The sequence below is a fragment of the Podarcis filfolensis genome (assembly GCF_964270895.1).
Source record: "Podarcis filfolensis genome assembly, chromosome: 5".
Lineage (NCBI taxonomy): Eukaryota > Metazoa > Chordata > Lepidosauria > Squamata > Lacertidae > Podarcis > Podarcis filfolensis.
Window position 1 is genome coordinate 47,547,448 of NC_139608.1, and position 25,065 is coordinate 47,572,512.

Here is a 25,065-nt window from a genome sequence, read left to right on the forward strand (position 1 = left end):
CACTTTGGGGAGAAGAGCTGTAGTATTTCAATGATTTGTCAGACTGCTTCACGAAGAGCAGATATTAAAATAGTAGATAAATTAAGCACGATTCTGCAATAGCTAGGTTCTGCTCTCATCCAGTTGTCACAAGTAAGGCCATGTTATTTTATTTTACAAGATGGCTGTTTTTGTGAAATGATGAACTTCCTCCATAAGAAAATATTAATACTAATGGAGTTACATTTCTGGTGTTAGGAAAAGTGTATCCTTTAGAACAAAACTTGGTAAGAGAAATGTCTGTCCCAACCTAGCTTCCCATCTTGCCATGGTACTGTAGTAATCTACCAGCTTCTGGTACCAGTTTCTTATCCTCAGGTAATATGTATTTGGAGCCTGATTCATATTTGTAAGTGATTTATGTCAGATTGTTCCTCATATGGTGAGAAATAAACTGTTTTTAATGTTGTAACCTTCCGTGATACCTTAAGGTGACAGATAGGTAAGAAATTAATATTATTATCATCAATAAATACATAATTTGACATGTTAAGAAAAGAATCATATCTCAGGGTTGATATATTTTTCATCTTTGTTGTCAAAAACTCTCCTTATTGGAAATTTTGGTAAATGAACAAAGATTTTTTTTTAGTTTGTTTTTAAATGTCACATACATTGAAATAAATATTTTTAAAAAACATTTGTGGGCACTCAAAGTATATTCGGCACTTCAGAAATTTTCGCTACATTAATTTTACTCAACCTCCCTTATATAATCCTTTTAAAAAACAGAAATATTGCAGTCAGGAGATTTCTTGTCACCCGGCTTTTTTGGTTCTTATATTTTGCAATTAAAAACAAAAAGCCTGAGTACCAGTTCTGCTGCACTGTAGGGCACTGTGCAGATAGGCATGGAGGAGGAATTTGTCTGGTTTGCTCTTTTACAGTTGCTCAACCTGATCTAGTGCTCGTAATTTGCTTGTGGATAAGAATGTAACTCCCAGTCTGACTATACACTTCTTCAGATGCAGTTGAGATGCAGTTTCACTGCACAGAAATATGCATGAAAGCAATATATTATGTGACACAAAATGTTTATTTTACAAATGAATGCATTGAAAATTGTGCAGTTTATGTTACAAGCGTGTACAAAATACACACCATTTAAATGTAGACTTCTTGTGTATTCTTTCAAAAAATAAGCATAAAATGAATTAATGAGTGAATGATGTTTGCACCTTGCTGTCCATTAGTTGCTGCATTTGTTAATTGTATGTCTACCCTGAGGTATTGACTGCTGCTTTAATACATACTGTGATTTTAATATATTCTTTATTGTACACCACCTTGTGATTTCAAATGAAATAAATAAATAAATAAGAAAATGGGACAGAATGAACCTACAACTGAGCACCAGCAAGACTGAAGTGGGATGGATTTAGGTGGATCAGATATGGCTCCTTCACATATAAACCCCCCATCCAGAGTAGGGGTTCAGAAAACATCCTGTCCTGTTTCAGTGTTCCTCCAATGATACTGCTGTGAATGGGATGAGCAATTCCAGCAGCTGTTGGAACAGCTTAATTCAGCCACAGTAGAGTCACTGGAAGGAGCACAGTAGTAGGGCTTGGCAGTTTGTGGACTCCAGCTATGGCTAGGAATTTATGGGCCTCGATACTTGCATAGTGCATGTTTGCAGAGTTTAAGTGGGTCAGATTTGTTTCATCTGGAGTAATTTCATGTCAAATTTTGGAATAGTATGGAATTTTCTACAAAAACAAAAATCCCCGGAAACTTCTAATACAGCCATTCATATGGCCTATTATAGCAAATGCTGCTGCACGTGTTTTCTTCTATTTTCCCACGATTTTATTATATTTTCTCACTATTTTTACGTAGGACTGGGATCAGCATATTAAAGGAAATCTTCACATTCAAAAATGCATTGCTTTCTCAGAGAAGTGAGTGTTAAGTAAAGAAACAATTTTGTGCCTGCTTTGTGACTTATATTACTGTTTTATTTAGTTTCTTGTACATGCTTCTTGAATTAAAGTTGTGATCTAATCATAAAACATGTTAACCATAAATACTGTGTGGATGTAAATTCTAGTAATGAACACAGGAACCTTTTGCAAATGAATGTATGTGTTTCAAATCTTCTACAGACAATGCATGCATGACAAATGACATCAAGATGTAGACTAGAGTACCGAGGTACAATTATTTGTCTTGCAAAACAACTATATTGCAAGACAGATGTATATGCACACATACTGCTGTTCTTACTGGAAGCAGAAGGAATGCATGCTATCTCCAGATACAATTTTCATCTGAAACCCATAGCTTCACACTGGCTTATGCTATTTTTGACAATCCTAACCATTATTTTGCCACTCCCACTTCATTTGCATGCTTGATCCTTATGGGTTGACATTCTTGAAGAGGCTGCAGCGAAACCAATAGTGCAAATGCCCTACAAAGCAGTCCTAATACGTCAGTGATGTAATGTCCCTGGAATAACAGAATAATTTCTGGTAGTGAACAGGGGCGTTTCTGTGATAACTTTGAGTATTTAGGCCAAGATCTTTTCCAGTTTTCCTACTGTGTTGCTGAATGTCAACCTTTGTTTCTTTTTAGTTCCAAGATACGGTGTGTGCTAAGTTCAGCAGAAGGAATGCTGCACTCTTCTCCAAATAACACATCTGCATTTAATCTTTCTGGTTCCGAAGGTAAATTACAATATAAAAAATATATCATTAACAGTGCACTCCTATATGTGTCTACTCAGAAGTAAGACCTTTTGAGTTGAACAAGACTTACTCCTGGTAAGCGAGCATAGGATTGCATCCTTAACCTTTTCCCAGTTGGCATACTGTTGCAGCAAGCAGGGTTACGTTTAATTGTATGTTTATTCGGACATGACATAATATTAGCTATACGTTAATGTATTTGTGTTCAAAGTTTAAACAAAAAAAAAGCTTTATGCGATAATGTAGCATTATGCAATAATATATAAAGAAAGAACAAATATACTGTATATTTGGATATATTTATAACTGTTCTGATTGAGCCCATCCAGACATTTTTGATAGCAAATGAACTAGATCATCTGTCCAGGAGGCCACCTATCACCCAAATCATGCATACAGCCAAAGGAGAACGCCCCATAGCTCTGTCACTGTTGCCATACTCTAATAAATCTTTTAAATGAATCTAAGCCTTTATAATGAATAGCAAGTCTGGTTTTATTCCTCTGACTGCTGGCTGACGATGTGTTTATTTTTGTATACTTTACTGCTTTACTTCAATTGGATTTGTTGGTTTATCTGCTTTTTATTGCCATTTTACATTACTTCAGTTTTTATATATTTAAATTTATTGAGATTTCTTAAATGTAGATTTATTTTTAATACTTGTTCGTCACTCTAAAAACTTTTAGTTGAAAAATTGTTTAAAAAATATATATCTGAAGACAGGCATGGGGAAAGTCTGAATCAGACTGCTATGCCCCCTTGGCTGTTTGCCTTTTCCAACAAAGATCCTAAAAACAACAAATAGCACATCTCAAGGTCAGACAATGGTGCTACAGTGAATAAATCAGAATGGTGGGAGATTCAGGACAGACCAAAGGAAGTACATCTTCATTCACACAATGCATAGTTAAACTATGGAGCACACTAAACATTCTTAGCCAATGGAATTTGATACTAATGTTCTGGTGATGGCTACCAAGCTAGATGGTTTTAAAAGGGGCTTAAACAAAATTCATCACAGAGGATGGTGCTATCAGGTGCCATCAGTCATAATGGCTACATAGTATATCTTGGATTAGAAGTACTATGCCTCTGAATACCAGTTCTGAAGAACAAGAGAATGCTGCACTCGTTTCATATTTGTGGGCTTCCCATAGGCATTTTGTCCATTGTGAGAACAGAATTCTTGACTAGATAGTTGCTTGGTCACTTCCAGCAGGGTTCTCCTTATGTTCATCTTGCCCAGCATAAACAATACCATGATGGATATTGACTTGATGCCTCAGTGGGCTCAGGAAATCACCCCAGCCCACCCTCTATTTGTAGAATTTCTCCAGAGAATCATTGACAGTGGTAGCCTATCATTAGAGAAAGACTGCTTTGTAGGATGGGCTTATACCTCCATGAACCTGAAAGGCAGTGACAGATAGGATTTGCTTTCCCAATGTTAGAAAGATACTAGTTATTTAAGAAAGTAGCACTTCTTCATTTTTTTTACATTATACACATTTCTGGGTTGTCACTGAATATGTTCCATTTGTTTAGATTACTCTTTAAACGTGGGGACATCATACAACTCTACACCTTCATTTGGCCAGCCCGGTTCTACGTTTTCTTCTGTACCATCCGGAGTAAATGTGAGTATCTCACACAATATACTAAGTATAGTTCATCATTCAGCTCTTAGTGAACATCAGGGTTTTCTTTAACAGCATTAAAACAATATAATTGAATATACTTCAATGATATAACAGTATTTCTAATTAATTTTGAATTAATTGCTGGCCTGCATGTAGCCCAGGGCTGGGCCCATAGTCCTTCCACATTCATGTATATGCTTCCTCTCTGGTTAAGTGATATGTAGAAAATAAAATTAAAAGGCTTTAAAAGCACCCTGTAGAACTGTGCAGTGTTAGGTTTTCAGCATTGCAATGTATCACCAGCCAAAGATCGTGATCTGGTGCTACATTGTGATGTCAGAAGGGAGGGGCGAGCTGCTTCATTCCCAGCCCTGCAAGGCGCAGGGGTGAAACCACCTCAGCTTGGAGCTGAGGCGGTTTCCTCCCAGTGCTTTGGAGGCCCAGGGATGAGGCAGCTTGCTCCTCCTGCCTGGCACTTGTCTGCTGAGAGGAAGGCAGCTGTGTGCGCCTTGATGTAGAAGTATAATGGAGCCCCCGCCCCACCTCCAGCTTGTGCAAGCCAGAGGCTAGGTGGGGGCTCCTTCTCCACTGAGGTGCACACAGCTGCCCACCCCTCAGAGGCAGGGTGGGGGCTCCATTGTTTTATGGTTTCAACTTCATTTTAATGTTTTTATTATTAGCCACCCTGAGACAGGAAAGTCAGTGTATTTCATATTAACTATTTACAGTAGTATAATTATGGCTAGGATAGACTTAAATCCCATTCTGTCCTAACTGTTGATCAAGGTGTTTATTGTTACTAGATCTGATCTTAATGTATTTTGAGCAGTGTATGGAAAACTGGTATGTCTGAGATATGAAATGAATGCATAGGATTACAGGAGAAAGACAACACATAGATTTGCCTTTAAGGCTTGTATTCCTATACAGTGCAAGTTAAGAAAGAGGGTTTTTTTAAAGTATGCGTCTAGTTGGATGCTGTTTTAGATATCTGTATATACATTTATTTTTAATAATTTCAGCTGCCACAAAGGAAAAGTACACCAGGTCGAGTAGTACACATTTGTAATCTTCCTGAAGGAAGCTGTACAGAGAATGATGTTATTAATCTTGGACTTCCCTTTGGAAAAGTCACTAATTATATCCTTATGAAATCTACCAATCAAGTATGTCCTTCTTTTTATTGTTTGCTATAATGAAAGCATAAATATGTAAATGTATTGTTTGAGTTTTTAACATAAATTGCATTTTCTTAAAGTGCAGTAGTTACCGGTATTTCAAAAGTGACTGTGTGTAGATAGCTCTTTAGTTCTTCCAGAATAATTGCTTGTTTTATTTATAAGGTGAATTGTGTATACTCTAGTTCAGATGCCCAGTTTAGATCGTTGTATTTTCAGATGCCTGCATATTTTACAGGAACTTTGTAAAGCAAACACAGGATTGCATTGTAGGAGATTAGTGGCTTTAGTGACCTTTTCTCAGTGGAGGAGAACATCCTTGTATAGGTTAGGTTTTCCTGTCCACTCTTAAGAGCCAGTCTTAAGGATGGATAAATCTGTTGATTTTGTGTCTCTCTATTTCTCATTTTTCCTACCTAAAGTTTGCATCTCCACATTTTCACACTAGTTTGCAAATTTATTCAGTAACTTTCATCAGAACTGTAATGCACATTTCTCCTGATAATACACATTTTGGATGCAATTTTGGCCTTTATCTAGATATACCGTATTTTTCGCCCTATAGGACGCACTTTTTCCCCTCCAAAAATGAAGGGGAAATGTGTGTGCGTCCTATGGGGCGAATGCAGGCTTTCGCTGAAGCCTGGAGAGCGAGAGGCTTCAGGAAGCTATCCGCAAGCCTCACGCGCCCGGCGGGACGAGGCTTGCGGGCAGCAGCCTGCAGCCCGAAGCACGGGGAGAGCTGCGGAGCCCGCCCCATGCTTCGGGCAGATGTCCGCAAGCCGCACGCGCCCTGCAGGAGGTCCTGCCGGTCGCGCAAGGCTTGGGGCGGCAGCCCGAAGTACGGGGCGAGCTACAGAGCCCGCCCCGTGCTTTGGGCAGATGTCGGCAAGCCTTGCGCGCCCGGCGGGAGGTCCCGCTGGGAGCGCAAGGCTTGGGGCGGCAGCCTGCAGCCCGAAGCACAGGGCGAGCTGCGGAGCCCGCCCCGTGCTTTGGGCAGATGTCCACAAGCTTCGCGCGCCCTGCAGGAGGTCCTGCCGGGCGCGCAAGGCTTGGGGCGGCAGCCTGCAGCCCGAAGCACGCCGGGCTCCCAAGGCTTGCAGGCAGCAGCCTGTTCTGGGGGATGGTGCTGTTTTCACTAGGCATGCTTTCTCCCAATATAAACATTTTTGTACACGTTATTTGGTTGGAAAAATGCATTGTAAAATCCAGAAGTGTGAAATTTGAAGGAAGGCTGTTTCAGTGTGCATGTTGTTTTAAGGAATGTGATTTAGGTAGGTTCATATTGAAATGCAAAGTTAACCAAATATCTCTTCCAACCCCTATCATGGTTGAGGAAGAGAAACTTTAAACCCGATGCCCAGTTCAGATGACATGCTAAGCCACACCTTGATTTAGCTGCTGCACTGTGCTCAAAGGACCAAGGCAAAGTGGGTACAGGCTGCTCTCCAGAATGCATCAGTTTGCACAGCTTCAGTAAACCACTTTTTGGATTACCATGATGTGTCAATGAGGCCAGTGTTCCTTTCCTTCTGCATATAGTTTATAGTTAAACTGTAGTAATCAATTATCATTCTTTTAAAACCCACATTTATGAGTTTCCGTTCTACTAATTTTTTTGTGCCCGGTCCCATGAAAATTACTTGAAATCTTTCACAGGGCTCGGGATAAATTTTTCCTTGTGTGGCTAGATGCAAAGGAGGGCAAGGCTCTTGTACCGTTAGTACAAGATGGAAATCTTAGCAGACTGTCCTTTCAACGTCCCTGATTACAAGATGCATCTACCAAGCTACTTTCTTTCACATATCAGTGGAAGCTACTGGTGTCCTGTCTTTCTGTGTAACTAAAATTATGCCTGTGTGTGTGTGTGTGTACGCGCGCACCCACACATATCTTGATTAGTAGAGAAATAAGTGTGTCTACTTACCAACACATAAATATCACAATATATTAAGATAATCTTACTATTTATTCTAATGATCTTCACTTTAATATACTATGAAGATGCAGTTTTTGTCATGTTTTTCTTTTTTTATTAATACAGTTTCTGTATTATAACAGGCTTTTCTAGAAATGGCCTACACTGAGGCAGCTCAGGCTATGGTGCAGTACTACAAAGAAAAACCTGCAATGATAAATGATGACAAATTGCTCATTAGAATGTCTAAAAGATACAGAGAACTTCAGTTGAAGGTAAATTAATTAGTTATCCTGTCTTACTGTGAATTTTGCTGTTAGTTGTTCAACTGCTTTCATTGCTAGTATGCTGTTTTCAGATAAGCTTTCATAAATTCTTTTCTACTGTTTTCCCCTTCACCATGTCATTGTTTAGATACCTGTGGTATCATTTATTGGGCAAGCCTGCCTTTTCTGCTTAGACTGAGTATTAGACTAAAGTATTGGACAAATAAGACCCCTGATTTCTCCCATAGACTCCATCTGCACTGTGTATACATTTAAAGAGCTATCATAGTATTTTAAACAGTCATGGTTTCCTGCAAAGAATCCTTGGGAACAGTAGATTGTTAAGAGTGCTGAGAGTTGTTGGAAGACCCCTATTCCCCTCACAGACCCTGTGTTCCCTGGGAATTGGGATTGATAGTTAACCACTCTTGGTAATAAACTCCTGTGTAGAGAAGATTTCAGCAAAACTTTATCTATGGGGCTTTTCTGTAAACAATACATCAACGGAAACGTGTAGCTTGTGCCATTGCTGATGAGTTGTGTGACATGTTTGTAGTTTTTATTAAAAAGGCATTTTTGTAGCCGGTGTTAGTCAGTGGGCTCTCGCATGTGCTCAGTATGAGCCTGCTGTGAAAGGAGTGAGTGTGGGCTGAATGGAATGTTGGGTGGGTAAGAATAAATGCCCAGTAAAGATGATCAGTTTGGTACTTGTAATGTGGAATGGTAGCTTCAGCTGCATGGCTGCTTCAGTTCTGTAGGCTCCATGTGTCTGTTCCAGCGAACAGACAAATCTGGGACTTCTTCTTTTATGTGTTCTGGAACCTCTGTAGTGTGGTGGTGCCGACAGAGGCAGAGGTCAGCACAGCACTCAGGTCAACAACTTGGGGTGGGTGCTCCCCCTAAGAAAAAGGTCAACAAGTTCTGGCACCTCTTTCTATAGAAAAAAGCCCTGTCCAGAACTAACCACAGGATGAGATACTATACCATATAAATATTGTCTAAATAATGTGTCTATTAGGGCTCTTAATAGCTGTAATTTCTCAGCAGTTTGAGTGGAAATGTAAAGCCACTAGCCAGCAATGGATGCTATAGTGGGGCAGCGGACTCACTTGACCTGCAACCGTATCACTCCTGCTTACCAGCAGGGGCAAGGCTGGTGTACTGCAAATGCACTGGGCCCGCTTCGCTCCTTCTCCTCTGCCTCCTGGTTTGCAGCAGCAACATGACTGATGCAATGTCAGGTATTATGCTGCTGCCTTCACCACCATCTTGTACTGTCCTTAGCAACTTCTTTAACCAAATGGTTTCTTGCCAATTGAATAATTGTTTTTAGTTGATTAGTTTTCTCTTATTCAACAGTAAGAAACTAAGTCATAGCATTCTGCAAAGTAAGCATAATAAAATAATTGAAAATATTCATACCAGTGCTTCTCTTTAAATAGCTTGAAGTGTGAAGCTTATTTACGATTATTAATCTGTATGTTTATATTTGGCTTAGAAACCAGGTAAGAATGTGGCAGCAATAATCCAAGACATCCATTCTCAGAGGGAGCGGGACATGTTGCGGGAGACAGACAGGTATTACACAATGTTAACAGTTGATGGCAGAAAGACGCTGAGATTGCTTTATAGAACAGAGATGCTTTTGGATAATACAAAAATAGGCAGACAGGAGACATTTCTGCAAGTCTAAAGCTAGGAACAACAGCTTTTACTTTTTTGATTTGAAATCTTTTTTTTGAAAAGTTAAGAGACTTAAAAATTGTTTGGTATACAGCGGTACCTCGGTTTACAAAATTCATTCTGGAGGTCCATTCTTAACCTGAAATCGTTCTTAACCTGAGGTGTGCTTTCACTAATGGGGCCTCCTGCTGCTGCTGCGCCACTGGCGCGTGATTTCCATTCTTATCCTGGGGCAAAGTTCGCAACCCGAGGTACTACTTCTGGGTTAGCTGAGTTTGTTACTCGAAGCGTTTGTAACCCGAGGTACCACTGTGTTAAGAAAATGCATGCTGAAATACTGACATTCTCAGTAAAATCTGCTGAGCACAAACTACAACGTGTTTCTGAAATTTTCAAGAAGAAAATGCCAAATGCACAGACACTGTGAAATACCAGTTTTAAATAAAATATTAATCCACTTTATATTATTTCCTGTTTATTGTTTTCTATAGTTAAGACAAAAAACTAGTAGATAAACTCATAAATTATCTTTTTACTTGTAGTTAAGGTACTTGTAGTTAAGGTATTTTAGTCATTCTCTAGAGCTAATATATGTAGATGGCTGGATATGCATTCAGTTCAAAATCATCAGATTGTTTGGTTATGTGAACAAATCTTAATGTCCTTAAGATTGTTACTGGATAGTGTAATGTTTTACGATGGTATGAACTGCTTTGGTGTTTCTGTCTTGTGATTGAAAAGTGGTATAAAATATTATAAAATTATTATAAAACAACGATAAGAATAATAAGTAGCATCCTTCTTTTTCTTTGTGTTATAGATATGGACCTGAAAGGCCTCGGTCTCGCAGCCCTATAAGCCGTTCTCTTTCCCCGAGATCACACACTCCAAGCTTTACTTCCTGCAGTTCCCCACATAGTCCGCTGAGCACAAACTGGACAGACTGGGGAAATGGAAGAGAGCAATGGGATCAGTCTTCATATTCCCGAAGGGAGGAAGAAAGAGACTCAATGCCCTGGAGAGAGAATGGGGAAGAGAAAAGAGATAGAACTGACACATGGGTGCATGAGAGAAAACATTATGTGCGCCATTTGGATAAACTAGACTCGGAAGAACGTTCTGAAGGAACCAGAAGCTACAGAGAAAAATATTTAAGAGGGGGGTCACCCAGTGCAAAGGGGATTCATGGTTTGCCTGGATATAAGAACAGAGAAGAAGACTATTATAGGAAACCAACAAAGCAAAAATCCGATAAGTATTCAAAACAGACACTGGATACAGCTCCAAAGTGTAAAAGGAAGGAAGAAGCAAGATTGAAAGAACACAAGCATTCTCACTGTGAAGATCCAACAAGAGAAGAAAAATTAGAACAGAAACCCAACAAGGTCCCTGACAGTATCAAGCAAAAGCAAAGTGATAAGGAAAAATTCAAGGATTCTGATAAAAAGTCAGAGGAAGAAGTACCTGATGAGGCTGAAAGAGTTAATGTGAAGACAGGGGCAGGAACTGAAAATGAGGTAATAAGTGATTTAAGTTACTATTGGAAAATTTTATGAGACACACTGTAATTAAAAGTACCTCTTCTATAAAATAACTTGGGTGTGAATTTACAGAATGAACATGCACAGATGTAAATTAGACTCCCATCAACACTGTCTCTCCTTGCTTATTTCTACATATCAGATTAAATAATCCCCCCCCATGTTGCAGGCATCACCTCCTAGTGTATATTTATATTATTATATTATATTATATTATTATATTATATTATATTATATTATATTATATTATATTATATTATTATTTTATTTTATTTTATTTTATTTTATTTTATTTTATATTATTTATATTATTTGTGTGTGTGTGTGTGTGTGTGTGTGTATCTGTTGTGTTGATTATATGTCACCACTTTGTCATTCTGCCAGTGAACAACCTCAACGGAACTGACTATTTAAGAATTTGTGTGTTGTTTATTTGTTAATTAAGGGATTTGAAATTAGGAGCAAATGTTGTTGTTAAGTAAAATCACAAGGACATACAAGCTAAAGTTTCCAATGGAATAGAATAGAAAAAGATACCCAAGAAGCATATTGCAACAGTTTAATTTAGAATTCCTGGTGCAGATTATCACTATGGAACAGCAGTCACATTTGATAAAACTTGCGTAAAGCTATTTACTGCAATGTTCAGTACAGCTGTATATCCCTGCCCAGTGTATCATTACTTATGCTGAGAAGTGACTTACTGTTAATTATAATCAAATTACTTTTACAATTTTCCCCATTATAATTATTGTCCTGAGAACTGGATCACATTCATTTTTATTTCATAACTGTCATAATGTGGAAGGTAATTCACTGATTTTGTGACATTTTAAAATAGCAAATCCTGATAACTCCAGTATTCAGCATTATTATTTTGCTCTTTGTAGCTGGGAACCTAAGATCAGCTTAAGTTCACAAAGAGGTGGTGAGGGGAGGGGAGGATTGCAGAGTGCAGTAAAAATTAATTTAAAACAAAACAAAACAAAAACCAGGTAACCCATCTCATAACCTGGGAGAAAGGGCAATACTAGGAGCTTATCCACACTTCCTCTTGTTCCACTGTTTTCCCCCAGGGAAAACTGCTCTTTAGAACTCAGTTGGAGCAAGCGACAATTGGGTTTTCTGCACATTCCCGTTTGTTCTTATTTAAAACTCAAGAGCAGATTTTCCCTGGGAAAGCAATAGGACAAGGGGGAAATTGCTCGGACCCCTGCCTAGAAAGCATGAGTCAAGCAGAATATTGCCAAGACCCATGCTTTCTAGGCACGGGACAAGTGGAAGTGTGGATGAGGCCTTCACTAAATCAGCATTTGATTTTCTGGTATGTACATCCATCCATCAAATTGTGAAGGCGGGAGGAAGAGGGCTCACATCAGGAATAAGGGATGCAATGTAAGTTCACTTTTTATATTACATCTGTCTTCACCCATAGACAATCTCTGTCTTAGGTTAAAAAAATATATTCTAATATGGAGATACCCTTTCCCGCAAATAAGCAGATGAAAGAAGCAGAAGATTCTATGGAAAACTCAAGAAAAGAAAAGGTGAGATTTATACGTTCATGGGCCTTGATATCTGGTGTAAAATTTGTTTGAAAATTTCTTGAGTCACTTGGCTGCCACATATTCAGTATATAATCAAAACCATGAAAAATACAAACAACACTAAAATCAGATAGAAACACATAGCACAATGAAGGTGCAAATCTTCAGGAAGGCAACACATTCATGAGCATGGCCTGTGGTGTGTTGCTTTAAAACAGGATCTTCACAGTTGGCAGCACCTCAACAGTAGGACATTTCCCTCCACTAGGGAAGTGTGATCATATCTAATACTGTCAAATTTCAGATTTTAGCTGAAAATGTTTTTGTTCATCCAGACTTTGGGGACATATGTTTTGTATGGGGTCTTGTATTACTTTGCTGCTGTATAAAGTTATAATTTTAATCATGCTGTTTTAAAATGTTTTAAATGATTGTGTACAATTGCTGTGTTTTTTATTATGCTGATGACTGCCCTGGGTTCCATCATGAGGAAGGGTGGTCTATTAATAGTAGCAATAGCCAGTACGGTTATATTAATTTTAAAAAACAGCCACCAGATTTATTTGATTAATTAATTTTTGTAAATAGTTAAGTTTTTGTGTGCCCCCTAAAATCCAGAAATGCAATTACAATCTGGGGAGCAGAGTCTAACTTTTACTGAAAAGAAGTTAATGCAGAAGGCGGCTCTCTGTATGGCACAGAGAACCCAAGCTGTTTAGGATTTTAAGGGCAATAAGCAGCACTTTGAATTGGGTCTGGAAGGGCACTTCCAAAAGTATTTAGGTGTGGGGATGACACTCATTGTTGTGTGAGGAGGACTTCCCTTTCATCTCTTCCTCCCACAACTCCCCACATCCAAATCTGCTCCAGAAAGTACCCCAAACCTCTGCATCATTTTATGGGAGTATGTGGGATGCTGCAGGGGTGAAGATCCATTGCTCCAATGGTGTGTATTCTGCTTGTAGAAGGACACTACTGGATTTCACCCAAAGGCTTTACAAATTATGTCATCATGACCTTTGCTTCTTTGGACAGATCCTCAGACTCTTTTTTTAGTTGTTCTCTACATACTTAGATTGATTTGAATACTTGGCACTGGCTTTCAAAAATGTGGCATCTTTGAAAAGCTATAGAGTTTTAAAAATTAAATCCAAGCATTAGGCTAACTTGTCACTTTGAGCAGGAGCAAATTAAATAAAGTTAAAGTGAGAACTTATTGAATGGATACATAAGTGAAAAGCTAGTCCCTCAGTCCAGCTCTGAAGAAACATAGGCCAATGTCCTTGGATGTTTTCCAGCATCATATCTTTAGGGTCATGAGCTGATCATCAGATGTGAAAGCTAGCAGTATCTATAGCAGCAGGAAACTGATCTCCCAAGAGTATCTAACCTCCGCGCCTTTCTAGGACACTAGAAGGATAAGTTTAATAGAGCAAACAGGAGAGAAACAAATAGGCTTAGCTTTTATATTTTTGGAAGTTTCCTTCCCCCGACCCTTTACAATTGCTCCTCCCAGGGCATATGACAAAAATTGTCATAACAATGAAAAATAGTAAGGTCAAAAGTTCAAATGGGACTACAACAGCAGAGCCATAGGCACACTGCATTGGGCACACATAAGGATTCTAACAGCTGATGTGTGCCATATGCAGCCTTTTGAACAGAAGCAAAAGTTGTTAGGCAAAACGTTCCTCTGGCTGCTATCAAAATCTTTTTTCAAGTTTGATTCATCATCCATCTAAAAATTCCTAGCATTTCTGCCAGGCTGTTTTATCATAAATGATAGGGGGGAAAGGGGGCTAGTGAAAACCATACAGATTCTTCAATGCTGGCTGATGCACATTGGGACTGGTAGGGCAGAAAGCAGGGAGGCTGAGAGTAGGCAAAGCCAATGAGGGGCAGAGCTGGAACCAGTGAGGGGCAGAGCCAACTAATTCTACTTTTAATCCCTTTGTTGTTATTTATTAAATTGATATATCACCCTTCCACCTAAGATCAGAGTGGTCTACAGTATAAAAACACAAAATATATAACATAATAACAAAATAAACAAAAATCATACCCCCCAACATATTTTAATGGCCATAGATGGATTAATCAGCCAGAGGCCCAGATAAAGAAGAATGTTTTCACCTGGTGCCTAAAGATATGTAATGAAGATGCCAGGAGAGTCTCCCTGGAAAGAGCATTCCACAAATGGGGAGCCACCCCAGAAAAGGCCTTTTCTTATGTGGCCACTCTCCAGACCATCTTCATCTACAAGGGCAACACTGAGACACTAAGGAGAAGGTAACACACAGTGCATCCCCTGGACTGGTTGTAAAAAAGCAAACAGGTGGGGCAGACTGTGGATAATGGGGCAGTTCCCCACTTGGCCTAATGGAACAGCCTCACCTGCGGTTCCTCATTGTTGCGATATACCAGGAGTGGCAGGCTATAAAATTGACTGAGTCAAAAGTTATGCACAGGCATGGAATCTGGAGGAGGTTATAATAGAGTAGAGAAATTGGATTAAAAACAACTGCTGGTGCCAAGAGAGAAAAATACCTGGGCTTTAGTATTAGTGCAATGTGCAGGACCTGTATATGGTAACCACCTTGGTCTACAAACCCGAATACAAAAGGTGTGATCTCTTAGAGCAATCAAATGAAACCTTAACACATGGCATGATAAAAGTCCATAGTTTTATCAGGACAAGTTACTTGTTCTTTACTGTTATAAGAATTGTTTTCTCACAATTTATCTTCTGTTCTATGAAAATAAATAAAAACAGCATTTTTAAAAAGGGGGAAGCAGAAGTTTTCAATCTCCACATGTGCATAATAATAATAATAATAATAATGAGAGGGGAGAGAAGGAACGTGTTAGCCTGTGACTTGCTGTGACTCATTATTAAAATAATGAACCATGGTGTGTTGTTGCATCTGAACTGGACCTCCAATAATATCCTCTTTATTGGCATATTGACAATGGGATGTACATCTTTGTTACAGGACTGGGAGAGCGGAAGTGAGATGGAAGCTGAGACCTGGTATCCAACTAATATGGAAGAGCTTGTAACTGTAGATGAGGTGGGAGAAGACGACCTTATAATGGAACCGGATATAACTGAACTTGAAGAAATAGTAACAGTAGGTCAGAAAGACCAAGAATGTCCTTTAGTGAGTTCTTTAGCTGCTGGATTACAGGTGAAGAATGAGCACAGCTTATTAAGTGGAAGTAAAAACAAATCAAATGCAATGGAATCAAGCTTAGGGTCAGAAGAGGAAAACGCAGGGGATCTCCCTGGCTCTGAAGGTGATAATGCAGCTGATAAAGCACTACATCTAAATCTGGACACTGAGCAGAAGCCAGATGAATTGCAAGAAGACAGACCTCTAAGGGATTCTGATTACCATGTTAAGCAAAGAAAAATAAAAGAAAGCACTAACATTCATTTAAGGATGGAAGAGCAGTGTGTATCTTCTGATCCTCCAAAAGAAGAGCTCTTCCAGCCAAATGACACACTCGTAGGTGATGATAAAGCAATGGAATCATTAGAAAGCGAGAGTAGAAAAGCTATGGAAATGCTGGTAAAAAACTCCCAGGAGGAAACAAGCTGTGGAAGTCAGGAACATCAAAAGGCACCGGGTAACTAGTATATTTTTCCTTCTCTCCCTTTGCTAGATCAGTTTTGTTGTCCTTTTCCTGTTCTGTGTTTTTAGTTATTTTGTCATTAAGAGTAAACATTGTTCAAAGCGTTGTGATTTTCCTAGGAAGAAACTCAGTTGAAGAACAGGACTGTCAAAATTAAGCTTCTTATTCAGTTGTGTCAAGGAAATTAGATATGTATCAAGCAAATGTTCTGGAAGAGACATCCGTTATTATGGTCACTTCTGGGTTCATACAAGTTGAGCTGAACCTTTGGAGCACCCAGCTTAAATTACTTAGAATTGTTAATGGGAAGACCAGGTCAACAACTAAATTATTTATGTCTGGTTGATAAAAAAATATTCCTTAGATATCTTTAAAAGATTAATTTGGCATGAAATGGCTTTTGGGATTGCCACATTTCATTCTTTTTTCATGCCAGAGCATAATAATTTATTTTTCCTGATTTGTTTTTGTTACCCATATGTTTCTTTGTTCATGATTTATGTTAATAGTTCAGAATTTATTGTTCTAGTCAAAGGCCATGGCTGTAGCTGGTATTCAAACAGTGGGATTGTGGTTCAGATGTTGTATAGCCTCAAGACACAGCTAACTTCAGATATCTTTATCTAGCTGATCTTTATGACAATTTGAATTCAAATGTGTCCCATACAGGCACAGCACAAAACAACCTGTTACTTTTGGCAAACTATCATGTTTCTCTTCTCAATAACTGAGGCTCAGATTGTAGGAGTCCTTCTGACAGATCTTCAAACCTCATATAGCTTGCCAACTTCTAAAGCCTAGAGTTGCCATCTGTTCACCTAAAAATTATAGCTATTCCTTATTGAGGTCTGAAGCAAGAGAGGATATGTATATACATTGTACCTCCCAAAAAACACTGGAATGCAATGTATGTCAACCATGTCATCTGAATTCTCTTTAAAACTTGATGGGGGGGTATTTAGTGTAGAAGCAACACTGGATTGATCTAGAAAATATGTTGGGTTCAGGTTATAAATATTGCATGGAAACTGATTTTACTCAGTGTGCTTTTGCTTTCAAAGCAAATTGTAGGTATCAGGAAATGAAAACTACTGACTTCCCAGAGGTAGAATCCAAAAGATCTTACTTTTCACCATCATGGGAACAAGAAGATGTTTTTACGGAGCTCAGCATTCCGCTAGGTATGTCTTATTATAAGCGATACACATTAAACTCTTTACAATACATTTGTTTTGCAAGAATACCATGGTATCTGTTTCAGATTATTTAAAAGAGTTACTAGCTTCTGAAAAGAGAAGTTTCTGTTGCTCTCACTCAGTTGGCATTAGGCAATATATTAATAGCAGTGTTTAGTCAGGTTAGGCACATAAGGGGAAATAATAAATTAAAAATAGACAGAGTCAAGTCAACCTTCTGATTTTCTCCAGAGGCACTGAATAGCATTGAAACTGGGACAGAGATGTCAAATACAGGAGGTGAGCCTCTATTTAGTCAGTAATTTGGTGTTCAAAGCCCTTCTCGTGAATTATGTTATGTAATTGTTAATAAGAAGACTGCAAGGTAGGTCAATATTTTAAAACTTCTATTTATTATTAATGCATATACAATACCCTGCAAAAATATAATCCATGACAAGTATAAAAGATAAACTTAACATAAATATCAGTCTCATTGTTATCAGACAAAAAAAAGTACATCTCTAAAGACAGATACTTAAAATAAGCATCATTTTTAATATGTGACAGAATGTGCCCATCTATTTAATAATTCATGACAGTTTATATTCACCTCTTGAATGTATATCAGACTTGTCACCTGATCCATTTAAACTACCTTCAACCATTCTGGCAGCACAAGGCCTGCATTATCTTTATTCATTCACTCATTCATTCATTCTATACCACCCTTCATCTGAAGATCACAGAGCTGTTTACAATATAAAGACACAAAAATATATAAAGTAATAACAAAAAAAAAATAACACACACACAGACTTTAAAAGGCCTCCACTGGACAGAGAGCCTGGAGAGAGAGAATTTCTATAGACCACAGCAACTCTCCCTCCCCAGCCTTCAAGTCTGCCCTGGTGCTCCACAGGTGGGTACAGCTGGGTGAGACCAACTCCACCCTGTTCACCCACCCAAAACTCAGGAATACAGACCAGATCAGCCTCCTCATTGACAACCAGGTTAGACCTAAAGGCTGACTAATGGGACAACCACAATTCCCTAGGTTACGGGAAGGGCTGGCACATGGCACAGTCAGGTAGGAGAGAGAGTAAGAAAAAGTGACTTAGCCAAGACCACTAGTGAGAGACAATGGACCCATGGTCTGACTCTATATAGGGGAGTCCTCCTATGCTACATTGCTCTATATTATTTTTGATAGAGAAATTATAAATATCTGAGAAGTGAAAGCACTATACTTTAATAAATTCCGGTGACGCCAAAATAAGTTCAACCATTTTTCTCCCCATGGAAAGAAATTTTCTTTATAAGGCTATCTGATTCCCACCCCACCCCACCCCACCCCCTGGTAATAATTGCAAGTCAATATTGTTTTATAGGCATGGAATTTGTTGTGCCCAGAACTGGCTTTTACTGCAAACTCTGTGGACTTTTCTATACAAATGAGGAGATAGCAAAGACTCGTCATTGCAGAAGTACTGTTCACTACAAAAATCTTCAGGTAACAACTGATTTATTCATGCAAATTAGTATCTGAAATGTAATGGCACGCATAAACAAGTTTGGTGCATACCTCCTGCACTACTGCATGTTCACCACCCTTGTGATGTGAAGCACTTACCACTGTCTACTTGTGAATCCAAGTTAGATTATTTTCAACCCATTTTTCAGTTCTACAGCTCATTTATTGCAGCATTTTATAGTCTATGGGCAGTATTCAACTATAGCAAAAAAAATGACACAGATTAGGGGGATGGATCAGTCTTGCCCTCTAGGATCAACCTTTCAAGCTTCTTTTCCTGGAGCCTTAGGAGTTATAGCAGCTATGGCAAAGCTTAGAAATTGTTTCTAGTAAAGCACCTCCTAAGGGTGGCTGAAGCCATGGCATCTATGCTCTGGGAAGAAGCATGATGCAGGGGTGTCTGGCTTCCTTCCTACCTGTTACCTAGGTGTTTTGGAACATCCTCAGCTTGGTGGGTGCCTGGTTGAACATCTATAGGCAGTGCAGTCATTGTCAGCAGGGAGTATATGAGTATGTGTGCTGCACATCATGTACAAATAATGGGATATTGATTGTTAGCTGTTGAGTTCAGTACTGAACACCTAGTATAAGACAGCAGTGAGGAGAGATGGGTGTATGAGTCTAAGTTCATTCTGTGAACATTCTAAGCCTACATGTAAATTGTACACATTTTGTACACTCTCTGCCTGTGAAGTACACATTTTTCAATGCATTTCAATGTATTTTGATTAATTTCCTCTAACCGCAGCACAAAATCTAGAGAATTGCATAATCCAATTAATAGTAGTCTTCCAATCTGCAAGCAAGTTCAGGAACGTAGAATTCTGTTGATCTACTAACAAAGCAGACCAAATGAACTCCTCCTATATCTCTAATAACTAAAAAGCACTGGTCTTAATGCAATCACACCCAATTCACTTTCTGAAATCCACCTTTTCTCTCTTTGCTTTCTTCTTTCAAAATGTATTTATTTATATTAAATTTATATACTGCTCTTCATCCAAAGATCACAGGGCGGTTTAGAAATATATCTTACATGTCAAATGAAGTGAATAAAGAAGTATGTCACTGGAATTTTCTGGTACAGAACAACCTATAGATAACAAGAGCTGAAGATTTACTGTAACCACATGTTGCATACTTCTGTTTCAGATAAATAAGCCTTTTCTATTTGGATATGTGTTTGTCTACAGCTCTCTGCTCTGACTTTCAAGAACTTCCATTGCTGTTTTCATCATAAATTCTGGCCATTTCAGACCTCTATATTTTGTGTGATTACAGTTAAGGCCTTCTGTTAAATCTCGCAAGTTGTCAAAACCAACTAGAAGCTAAAGAGCTTTGGTTCAATTCCCTTGCTGCACATATCAAAAGTCATTGCGCATCAAATTGTTACACATCACGAGAAGATTAACTGTCACCCAGCCTTGGCCTTTCTCTAGAAAATGAAGTGCATGCTGCAAGTTAATACAGAATGCTGTGTAGAGCACGGTAGCAAGTCACGCACAAGTCTAAGTGAAAGGGGAGATGGCAACAGGTGAAAGGCTTGCCTTCGGGATTCTTTTTCTCCCTTTAGGGCAGCCACTAATCCAAGACCAAAGCAGTTTTAAATAGCTGGAAAAATATGCATTTGCTCATTAAAAGTCTATATACATTAATGGTTTTAGTGAACCTAAGCAACAGATGAATCTCTTTTTAAGAGCGTGAAGTAACTGGCATTTCCTTGGCAGCGAGTCAGGAGAAGAAGCACTTAGACAGTTGTCAGCTTCACCACACCCCTTGTGTGCATTTATACTGAATCCAGCTTCTCATTAGGTGCACAGCTGGTCTATACTAAGAGCACTGCCCTGTGTAGGGCTGTGATGTCATTGAGTAGCAGAAGAGAAGTGACGTCATGTGTGATTCATAGTTGCTGTTGCAGCTTGGCATGTAGGAGTTGGGGGCTGATCAGAAATGATGTGAAGCACCCTTCCTGCTACAAAAGTAGGGCCATAAAATGGGGAGGGGTAAGGGAATTAAAGGAGAGCCACCACCTCCCCTTAATATCAAATGCAATAGATAAACTGGCCCTGATTCTAGATGTAGTTTCTAAACGGTCTCACTGCCATTATATAACAACCCTGCATTGACTATTAGGTGTACAGGGCAGCATGAAGCCACATCAATCCCAGTTCCCTGGCATTTCTATATGAATGATATGTGTGGTGGGAAAACATATTTGTGTGTACACAATTCCATCTCAAATATATATCTAAAACATGCTGTGTATATGTATGTTGTGTGAAGCAACTCTTAGATGGGCTATCCTACTCTCCTTCATGGCTGAGCACTAGAATGGCTGGACATTATGAACTTTATAAATGTCATATTGACTGGTGTGTTTCACTTCCTTTCCTGGTACTGCAAATAATGTGGACAGTATATTCATGGGATTATTACTCAGTTTGATGGGAGAAGGCTCGCTACACATATTCAGAAGTACTTTGCTTTAATACTTCACATGTTCCCAAGTTTAGACCTTGTTCAAATCAAGCTCTGAACAGAGCTATTGTTACAGAACAAACCAATAGTGAATTAACGTTTGGCTAAATACTAATGATGTGGCTCCCCCTCCTTGCACTGCTCAGAGGTGCAAGCTGACAAAGCAACCTAGTTATGAGGAAAAAGAGGACAGCTGTTCCTACAAGCTCACAGTCACTGCTGTGGCAGTATTTCTCATCCCTAGCTAGTTCCTGTCCACCTGTTCCTTTGGGTGGCAAAATAGGTAGTGTTTTCTTCCTGTTGGGCAGGAGGTGAGGTGAGGTTGCAGGCAGATCAACAGTAATAAGATGTGGTGTAAAATAATGATCTTTCGTTCAGCTGTGGGGTCCTTTGGTGGCATATGAGCCTTGGTAAATGCCTGGTTATGCTGACTTCTGTTTTTGGGCCTAGATATCATATTGGTATTTCCTTCATTTTAGGAGTTATGTGAGCATTAGAATCATAGAACTGTTGGAAGGGACCTCATAGAGTTGGAAGGGACCACAAGGATCATCTAGTCCAACCCCCTGCAATGCAGGAATCTTTCACCAAACATGGGGCTCAAACCCATGACTCTGAGATTAAGAGTCCCATGCTCTACAAGCTGAGCCTATCCCTCAAGGCATCTTCAGCCCTATGGAGTGACATAAGCATTTGTGGCAGTGGCTTGAAGGCATGAAGTTATATGGTTGAAAATCAAATTACCTATATTTTCATTATTTCATTCACCACAGAAGTACCTATCCCAGCTTGCAGAAGAGAATCTGAAGATGAATGAGAAAGAAAGCAGTTTGCCACAAGATGATAATGGGATTGTCCCTCACTTTGAGGAGAAAAAGCTATGAGGTGAACACTAATGGTTTTCTGCTGATCCTGCTTATGCACCTTTTGTTTGCACTGTTGAAAGGCAAGCATAATGAGAAGCTTGTTCTATGCATCTACACTGACAGCACCATTTAAAAACAATGTCTGAAATACAGTGAAGCAAAGTGACATATCTGATAGCAGTAAAGCTCCACTTTCCCAGCCTGTAATAGGCACAACAGCTCTCTTTAAACTAGAATTCTCAGGGATTCTCTCAGTGTTGGTTCAGGTAAATTGTTTAGTGAAAATATTCTGGGAGTGAGGAAGAAATAACCTGAAAAATCCTTGGTTAAAATACTTTTATTTACATCACCTAGTCCAGCAGTGAACTACGGGTCTTGTAAGTACATCTATAAGTTATTGTTGTGTTACTGCTGATAACATGGGTTCAATCAGATGATAACAATATCCATGTCTTGTATGAAATACTCACAGTTCATATATTCAAAGGGCTTACAATCTACATTGGGGTGGGGGGGCAGAAGCATTGAAGCCCTTTCCCCCTTCAGTGCCTTGACAACATTTCAGAAGACTAAATATGTTCCACGTTTTGCCTCTGGTAGGATTACTTATCTCTTCTCTTCTTTCCTTAAGGTTTTATTCTTCCTAATTTTAGAAATCAACCAGGCACTTAATTTTGTTTCATTCAGAGCCATCGCCCAATTTAAGAAACCTTAGTCGACTAACAGTATAAGTGTATTAAGTCTGCATAAATTTGCACATGAATAAAAGAAGTCCTAAAGTAGGGACATCTTCCTTTGTCTCAGATGATGAACATACTTGTTGCACCATCTTAGAATGTGCAATGAGGGATGCAGGAGGGAGGTGGTGGCGCATGATGGTGGGAAGGTTTGGTCCCAGGGCATGGTTGAAAACAAGATGCAGCAGCCTTGCTGAAACTAAGCAGGTTGGGTGTGGTCTGTGCCTGCATGGGGAAATGATTGAGGAGCATCTGGTATGCTTTGAGTTGCATAATGGAAGAAAGGCAGATATACAGTTAAAGAAAAAATATCCTGCATTTGCCCAGTTGATCAGACACACCATCTAAATTAATTAAAATGTTTTTAATGATTGATCAGCTAAAGCTCTGAGCAGACTTTGAATTTCACTTCCATTAATTTCTATGTTGATGATATAGGTGCCCAGTATAGTATTATTATAGTTGTGTTTCAGCAATATGTGTGTTTATATCACCCAGAGTTCCACTAAAGTAAACTGCTTTACTTTTTTGTTGTTTTAGTAAGGCTTGGAGTGGTAAAATGCATAGATTCTGTAAAACTGTTAGTAGCATTAATCACAGGATGATCTTTTAAAAAATGTACCAGGTACCATTTGAGTTGCTGAGCCATATCTAAAATCAGAGCAAGTGTATTTGTTGCATTTCTTTTTTTTAATGTTTTTAAAGAAAATTTGAGAAATTATAGGAAAAATATCTGTGAATGTATCTTCCCATCATTCACTGCCTTTATAAAGTTTACCATATTATATTTTCTTGCTATCGGCACCTTTAAGCATTTTCTTATCTATGAGTAAATTAACACAAAAAAATTGCCCAGTTGCCAAGATCTCCCAATAAAAATATATTACCTGTTTCATATTAAAATATTTTTTTGTGGGAGGAAATGGAACCAGCATCTTCAGTTAACTTTCTTTGTTATCTTGTAAGTGTGTGCTGTCACTAGGCTAGGTTCCATTTCATTAAATGGCAGAAACATTCCATTTATTACCATCAGAGATGAGGTCAAACAGCACATTTCAGATTCATAAACTTTAGAGCTTTTGAGGTCCTGACCTTCGGCTAGGCAATGTAAGTAAGAGGCAGGGGCAGACATGGCTTTCAAGCACACATCTAATCCCACGTATCAGGTGTACTGAACTTTGCATCCATCCACTTTAAAACATTTTATTCCACCTTTCAGCATAAAAATTTCAAAGGTGGATAAGAGAGTTTTAAGTCTCTTAAAATAGAAAAATGAAAACCAGCAATAAAAAATAAATGTTTACGGCTGGCTTTTAGAAATATGAATACTCTTGCACTGTTACAGGAAAGTCATAATTAATCTGTGGAGGGAGCATGGAGATCTTTATTTTGCCATCAGTAAAAATGCTGACATGGGCAGTTCCCAATGAAGGATGCATATCCTGCTGGGAGATAACCACACATAGCTGTGGAGGTGGGAGGCTCTTCTCTTGCAACAATGGGCCACCTTGGCTTGGAATTTTTGCACCAAAAATCTGAAACTTAAGAAATGCTATTTTCATACCTGACTGAATTCTTCACAAATGTCATTTGTACACATTAAGTTGTATGTATAGCACAATGCAGACTATTTATTACTACTATGTAAAAAGCTTTCTTATTTATAAAGTGTTGCAAAATATCTCAGATAATTTTTTTAAAGTATTTAGAACTAGTAATAATTTCTTATTTGTCTTTACTTACTACTGTAATGGGTGTTAAGTATCCCATGTATTATTATTATTATTATTATTATTTTTCATTCTAAAACCAAAGAATCTAAGAATTGCCCCCCCCCCAAAAAAACTTGACAACTATGCTACTGGCCTGCACACTAGTTTAGTATCAGGCTTTCAGGGTTTTTCTGTCTCTGTAAGTCTGTGTTTGTTGGTATATACTTGAACTGGACCAGACGTTACTATTTATTGAGTTCACACAATCTTGTTTAATCATTGGCTTGTAAACATTTAGAATGTATTAGAATTTAAGTTATTTAGGAAGCATCACAAGTTTTAATTGCTCTGTGTACCTGAGATTTCAAATTGTGTTTATTAAAATGGACAAATTATTGTAATAAAGAGAATTTTAATGGCTA

General features: G+C 38.6%; 1 protein-coding gene across 12 annotated transcripts in view; it reads left to right on the forward strand.

Moving 5' to 3' along the window:
• The window catches only part of RBM20 (RNA binding motif protein 20), a gene marked incomplete at its 5' end in the record, with an annotated part of 111,355 nt that extends 86,290 nt beyond the window's left edge, over nt 1-25,065 (forward strand). For 7 of the 12 annotated variants that reach the window (XM_083616548.1, XM_083616539.1, XM_083616549.1 and 4 more), the window contains 12 exons: nt 1,879-1,940; nt 2,617-2,708; nt 4,278-4,369; nt 5,395-5,538; nt 7,612-7,743; nt 9,233-9,312; nt 10,238-10,934; nt 12,410-12,505; nt 15,499-16,135; nt 17,203-17,322; nt 18,708-18,829; nt 22,102-25,065. In XM_083616548.1, coding sequence (XP_083472674.1) covers nt 1,879-1,940; nt 2,617-2,708; nt 4,278-4,369; nt 5,395-5,538; nt 7,612-7,743; nt 9,233-9,312; nt 10,238-10,934; nt 12,410-12,505; nt 15,499-16,135; nt 17,203-17,322; nt 18,708-18,829; nt 22,102-22,212 — 2,385 coding nt within the window. In that variant the 3' untranslated portion in view covers nt 22,213-25,065. The remainder of the gene's footprint in view (nt 1-1,878; nt 1,941-2,616; nt 2,709-4,277; nt 4,370-5,394; nt 5,539-7,611; nt 7,744-9,232; nt 9,313-10,237; nt 10,935-12,409; nt 12,506-15,498; nt 16,136-17,202; nt 17,323-18,707; nt 18,830-22,101) is intronic. The other 5 variants (XM_083616550.1, XM_083616543.1, XM_083616544.1 and 2 more) reach the window with 3 other exon arrangements.